Here is a 7,056-nt window from a genome sequence, read left to right on the forward strand (position 1 = left end):
TCATATATGGTTATTATTAGCCTACTTGCTTGATTTCTTTTTAAATACAGAGGTTATTGGTTGTTTTGGAACATGTATTTCCAAATTTAAAACATAAAAATAAAGCAGCATTTAAAATTCAGAAAAATAAATCTTGTATGGCTACACAAGCATGCTGTTTGAAAAATAATTCAATTATTGAAATAATACAAAGTGTTTTCCCCTTAAAATGACTAAAGGCATTTCAAAGACAGTTACAGTGTGCACTTCTGTAAACTTACTGAAAGGTGCCTGGGCCATCACTCTCATGCATGTATCAGACTTTTCTCTGCGCTGTATGAGCCGATAAGTTGTGTTGCCACGGTGATGTGGAGTTTTAAACTAGTCTAGCTTTGCAGAGCACTTCTTTCTGTTCAGCTAAATATCCCCATAGAACCGCACTGCGTTTATTATCGCCACAGGTTAAATGTCGGTTTGCTGCTGCTCGTTTCCCGCGTACATGCCGTAGTCGCGCGCAGCGCGGGACGGTCGCGCGCGCAGAGCCCCCGACACAGAGCAGCTGATAGTCTGAGCAGAGAGAAACGCTTGGAGACATATGTGCACATTTATTTACCGCAAATCACGGCCTTTCGCGCATTTCTGACCATGAAAAATCACACATCGCGCTTGCTAGTACATTAATTGTGCAGCACTAAAAATAAAAAAATAAAGATTTAATTTTTTTTTTTTTTTTGGTCGGTCAGTAGTCAAGGCGGGGGGCCGGTTTTGCTAAGGCGGCCGCCTTAACTATAAAGCGCTGGGGGAAACACTGGTGCGTGTGTGTTTTTGTCTGTTTGTGTGTGTGTCAGCGACTGTGTTTGTGTGTCTGCGACTGTGTGTGTGTCCGCTACTGTGCGTGTGTGTGTGTGTGTGTGAATCCGCGACTGTGTGTCTTAAACAGTGTGTGTGTGTGTGTGTGTGTGTGTGTGTGTGTGTGTGTGTGTTTCTGTCTGTTTGTGTGTGTGTCAACGACTGTGTTTGTGTGTCTGCGACTGTGCGTGTGTGTGTGTGTCTGTGTGAATCCACGACTGTGTGTCTTAAACAGTGTGTGTGTACAGTGTGTACAGTGTGTGTGCGTCTGTCTGTCTGTCTGTCTGTCTGTCTGTCTGAGTGTGTGTGTGTGTGTGTGTGTGTGTGTGTGTGTGTGTGTGTGTGTGTGTGTGTGCTCACCCTTGATGTTGCCTGTCTCGGTGAAGGCCTTTACGTTTAGCTGGTAGAGTGGTCCGTGGTTCCACCAGTCTGTTGGGGGCAGGTCTCTGCAGGGTGGGGCCCGGAGGATGATGAGCACAGCCCCCCCCAACATCCCCAACCAGCCCAGCCAGAAGACCACCAAGAGAGCCCACCGAGTACGCACCCATCTGGGGGGGAGAGAGAGGGAGAGAGGAGGGATGGATGGATGAATTTAATATCTATTATTTTTTTTAGATAAGTTTGTTTTTAGTTTGCTTTTTAAACCTGCAGTGTGTAGAATTTTGGGTTTTATTTCCTAGCAGTTTTTGTAGAAAGTAATTATAATATCCATAAGTACATTTAATTCAGTGCATAATAGCTGAAAAAAATGTTTTGAATTATTATTTTTTTCCCTTAGAAAGGGTCTCAAATATGTCCATATTTCTGCATATTTTGGACCAAGGCCTAGTGCCGCCATCTTGAAAGTGTCATAGTTGCAATGTCATCAGGTGCATTGTTTAAAATGTAGAATTGTTCTTGTCCTTGAAGGCCACTGTAGCTTCTGTTATTATTCGAAAGGGTCGGGGTTAACCGGGGAGTGTTGCATTCTAGAACTTTGTAGAACTTTCTTGATGATGTCATATTACACACTGCACCTTTAAATATATCAAAATAATCATCAACAACACCTGTATTATGCCATGTGTTTGTGTGTGTGTGTGTGTGTGTGTGTGTGTGTGTGTGTATTGTAATTTTACTCGACTCCATTGTAAATTAGGGTCACCCCTCAATTTATCTTTCGGGGATAAATAACGGGAAAAATTAGGAAAATAATAATAACAATAATCTTGATCTACTCCATGCTCCTTGTTAAGCACTTTGAATGGCCTTGTGTCGGAGTTGTGCTATAGAAATACACTTGCCTTGCCAAACTTGCCTATTACGTCAGAGCATTCAGTTCAACACAAAAGGTGCACAGCAGCATGTAGTGTATTTGGATTGGCTGGGCATGGGGGGGGGAGGGGAGAGAGCCACAATACAGTTAGCAGAGCAGTGTGTGTGTGTGTGTGTGTGTGTGTGTGTGTGTGTGTGTGTCTGAGTGTGTGTGTGTGTGTGTGTGAAAGGGCAGTGGTTCACACAGCAGACATTCAGACAATGGACAATGTTCCATTGAGGTGCTGTGTGTGTGTGTGTGTGTGTGTGTGTGTATGTGTGTGTGTGTGTGTGTGTGTGTGTGTGTGTGTGTGTGTGTTACAGAGTGTATATTCTCTGTATTAAATGGAGGCCTATATTGTGGGTTTCATCCTTTGGTTCTAGGCTGTATTGTGTGTGTGTGTGTGTGTGTGTGTGTGTGTGTGTGTGTGTGTGTGTGTGTGTGTGTGTGTGTGTGTGTGTGTGTGTGTGTGTGTGTGTGTGTGGGAGGGAAGGAATGGCAGGGGAGAATACTGTGGCTGCCAAGAGTTTATAACATGCCACTTTATAACAGTCGACAGCTGGATAAACATGTCTTTGTACATTTTACGTGCATTTAGTTTTGTATTTACAGTAGGGTTGCGTTCCGAATCTCCTCCTCTTTCTTTTTTCTATTCTACATACTACATCCAACGATAAAAAGAATCTAGTCAGGATGCAGTAGGCATACTATTGGGACATACTTTTACTCTCTTATTTCATCATAACATTGCGCCTTGATCTTGCCTCTTGCTTTTATATCCGTCTCATCCCCGTTGGTTTTCATATGGAGGCTTCGTCGATGTGACGTCACTTCACGTGCGCACCGGATTGTGGGTCAGAATCGCCCAAATAGGATGCAGTTTTCAACACTAACAATCTTGGCCGCATGAAGTAGGACATCCGGGTACTTCTAACCATCCTAAATCTGGCCACAAGAATCGGGACATCCTAAATCTTTTTTCTACATTCTATATAGTGGAAAGTATTCGATTAGGAACCCAGGGTGTGTTTTAGTTCTGTTTTAGTAGTAGAAATTAACAGGGTAAGTATGCGATTCGGAATGCAACCTAGGTCTCAGCTTTCCTACTTGTGTTCCTCTTATACTTTTTCTTTATATTATCTATATTTTTATTACTTATAAAATCAAATATCATACTTTTTCTTTTTACTACACTACATACTCAAGTAAAGAAGAGTTTTAGGGCCACGGGAGAGACAAAAAAAAATCAGATAAGGAAGATTTTTTTTTCATTATGTCAAGAAATGTCATGGCTACTGGAGTTAGTGGGGCATTTATGTATTTTCAGCATGTTATTCAAGTCTCAGTTTTGCTACTTGTGTTTCTCATATACTTTAACTTTTTCTTTATATGGCACATGTGATGGAAGTTCTGTTAAGGTTGGAGGTCAACTCAGGTGGAAGAATATTTTAGGAGACTTGGATGAATTATGAAGCAATATTTATTACAGACTTGGCCAAGGAGAACCGGACTGCAACTCTCGTGACTTGCACTTCAATTCTGACAAACTCATGCTTAGAGCTGTGTTTTAACCTCGTGCTATCTCTAACCCCTCCCCGGCTCGGGCACCAGGCGTACCAATGTTTTGGTTCAGAGCTGAACACAGTGAACCATAACATTCTGGAGTCTAAGGAGATGAGACTTTATCTATACAACTGACCTAAGTGTCTCCTAACAGGCTCCAAGGCTGACCTAGAGTCTGAGAGACAGACACACAAGATAGGCATATATGACCTATTAATCTTTCCCATTAATATTACAACTAAAGACCCAAAATTCCCTCACACTATCTATTTTTTTTATTACTTATAAAATCAAAACTCATACTCTTTTCTTTTTACTACACTACATACTCAAGTAAAGAAGAGTTTTAGGGCCACGGGAGAGACAAAAAAAAATCAGATAAGGAAGATTTTTTTTTTCATTATGTCAAGAAATGTCATGGCTACTGGAGTTAGTGGGCCATTTATGTATTTTCAGCATGTTATTCAAGTCTTACTTGTATTTCTCATATACTTTAAACCTGCAGTGTGTAGAATTTTGGGTTTTATTTCCTAGCAGAGTTTGTAGAAAGTAATTATAATATCCATAAGTACATTTAATTTAGTGCATAATAGCTGAACTTTTTTTTTTGAATTATTTATTTTTCCCTTAGAAAGAGTCTCATATATGTCCATATTTCTGCATATCTTGGACCAAGGCCTAGTGCAGCCATCTTGAAAGTGTCATAGTTGGAATGTCATCAGGTGCATTGTTTAAAATTTAGAATTGTTCTTGTCCTTGAAGGCCACTGTAGCTTCTGTTATTATTCTAAAGGGGTGTGGTTACCCAGGGAGCGTTGCATTCTAGAACTTTGTAGAACTTTCTTGATGATGTCATATTACACACTGCCCCTTTAACTTTTTCTTTATATGGCACTGTGTTGAATGAGACCAAGACTTCAGAATTTCATTTCCAGCGACTGCTCTGTAATTGTTGTGCATATGACAATTAACAATCTTGAATTTTGAAAAGTACATAACATTTCTCTTCACACGTCTTTTAATTTATTTCCAATTTTCATGCTGGCTTTTGTGAGTATAATTTTAATTTTATAGTAGTGTGCTTTTTACACTTATACACTTATGTATGTTTATTACCTTCACATTCATTCACCATTTGTAAGTGCACCTAACAACACTGAGGCAGGCCGTTTCAGTGGACACTTTGCCCAAGGTCAGGAGAGAACTATTTGTGTGGGATGACAACCGGCAACGACCCGCACCCTCCCTTCACCTCTCTTATGAGCAGGGTAGTGTGAACCATGAAATGTATCTTATGAAGACCAGCCAGAAGAAGACGTCATCGGGAAGCCAAGCCTAACATCTACGGCCAGCCTCTAACGCAATTCCCCAGTGTTAAATATGCAGTGTCAAACTCCATTAACTCTATCTGAGTTAATATAACAACAGCTGGAGTAGAATGCCTCCTAGTGTTGGTGTCAATTTCGGTAGTTAAAAGACGGGGTGTAGAAAGTACTCTATAAGGCTTTAAATAACACTACACAGTGTATTTTTAACTCTATTTTGAGTTAATTTAACTCTAAAATTTTAACACTTTGAAGAGAGTTAATTTAACTCCAATTCTGAGTGGGACCAAATACACTCGGAAATAGTGTTAAATTTAACTCTTTTAGTGTTATTTTAACACTTCAAAATTTACTGTGTACTCAACCAATCAGAAATAATGTATTTGTTTCCATATAACACTTTGTCCCACCATTTTAACTTCAGTCTTACTGGGGACGCTTTTTGAGAACCAGTAAGCTCCATGTAGGCCTACATGTTTCCGCTCACTCAATTTAGATAATAAACCTTTAAGCTTTGAAATAAATCTTCTACTTGTTTTTCCTTCTTCAACTCTGGTTAAAAGAACATGAAATATTTTTCTAACACTTTGGCCTCCGTACAGATCGCGTGCAGAGTGCCATGGTTCTGTCTCCTCTGATTTGAGATGTCACAAATGCCCCCGGCCTCCCCTATAGTGTGTGTGTAGGCCTATATTGTGTATATTCTGTGTACTTAATGTAGGCCTATATATATGTGTGTGACTGTGTGTGTGTCCTACATAGCCCATATATAGTGTATTGTGTGATGGCCTTGATTTATTATAAGCCATGCTAGTGTGTAGGCTACAGAGTGCATATTCTCTGTATTAAATGTAGGCCTTTATTGTGGGTTTCATCCTTTGGTTCTAGGCTGTTTTGTATTGTGTGTGTGTGTGTGTCCTACTATATTTATTTATTTATTTATTTATTTAACTTTTATTTATCCTCGAGAGACCAATTGAGGGGTGACCCTCATTTACAATTGCGTCGAGTTCAAACAAATTCAAAGGAAAAACAACAATACATAAACAATATTCAATGCAAATACATCAAATACACAACAACAGGTGAAGAGAAAAACATTGTATGAAGGCCTATATTGTGGGCCCGAGGTTGTAGGCTATTATATGTGTGTGTGTGTGTGTGTGTGTGTGTGTGTGTCCTACATAATAGCGTGTATATTGTATGAAGGCCTTGATTTTTTTTATAAGCCATGTGTGCGTGTGTGTGTGTGTGTAGGGCCTTCATGTAGCGCATTCATTGTGTGAACGTCACTATAAATTATATTCTATGCTCCTTACCCCGGGGTGCCTGCGACCCTCAACAACTCCTCTTTGCTCAATCCAGTGAATTTCACGGCCACCCCTTTATCATCATCATCATCTTCATCGGGAATCTTCAGCTTAATGGATCCGTTTTTCTCGCCCTCTCCGCCGGCAGACTGACCGTTCTCTGCCCGGTCCTCCCCCTGGTTCTCCGCACCGCATCCTCCAGTCATAGGCACCTTTTCCTGCTCCTCCGCATCCAAATCGGCTTCACTTACATCGGCCTCGGTGGCGTCAGCGGCAGCCTCCGGAGCGGGGACTTGGGGCGGGTCTACTACTGCTGCTGCAGCATCTTCTTTGGCGGCATCTTGAGCATCTTTCACGGCTGTGTCTTTCAGCTCGACGTGGGTCTCCTCCGTAGTCATACCGGCGACGATAGGCTACCGTTAATTGTAATTTACCGATGATTTAAATAAAGAAAGAGATGGATGGTTTGTATATTTGTGTGTGAGACAGAGCGAGAGATGTGTGAGCGTGATGTCTGGGATTTTATGTCTGTCTGTCTGAGTCGCGAGGCTGCAGCTAGTGGTGCTTTCAATGACGTAGGAAATATGGGAACTGGTAACAGGTTAATGGAATAAGCCTATATGGTGTAAATGTAAATGAAAAATGTATATTGTATTTTGTCTTTATTTAATTCTGCCTTTTCTTAAACTAATTTGGAAAAAAAAGGTTGTGCTTTTTTTTTGTCTTGACTGTTTTGA

At 40.7% G+C, this 7,056-nt stretch overlaps 1 protein-coding gene across 1 annotated transcript in view; it reads right to left on the bottom strand.

The window, feature by feature from the left end:
• The window catches only part of LOC307261596 (amino acid transporter heavy chain SLC3A2-like), a gene marked incomplete at both ends in the record, with an annotated part of 33,597 nt that extends 26,880 nt beyond the window's left edge, over positions 1-6,717 (bottom strand). Inside the window, 2 exons of the mRNA XM_080042177.1 lie at positions 1,189-1,376; positions 6,329-6,717. Coding sequence (XP_079898303.1) covers positions 1,189-1,376; positions 6,329-6,717 — 577 coding nt within the window. The remainder of the gene's footprint in view (positions 1-1,188; positions 1,377-6,328) is intronic.
• Positions 6,718-7,056: the final 339 nt, after the last annotated feature.

Source organism: Ammodytes marinus (genome assembly GCF_949987685.1).
Source record: "Ammodytes marinus genome assembly, chromosome: 15".
Lineage (NCBI taxonomy): Eukaryota > Metazoa > Chordata > Actinopteri > Uranoscopiformes > Ammodytidae > Ammodytes > Ammodytes marinus.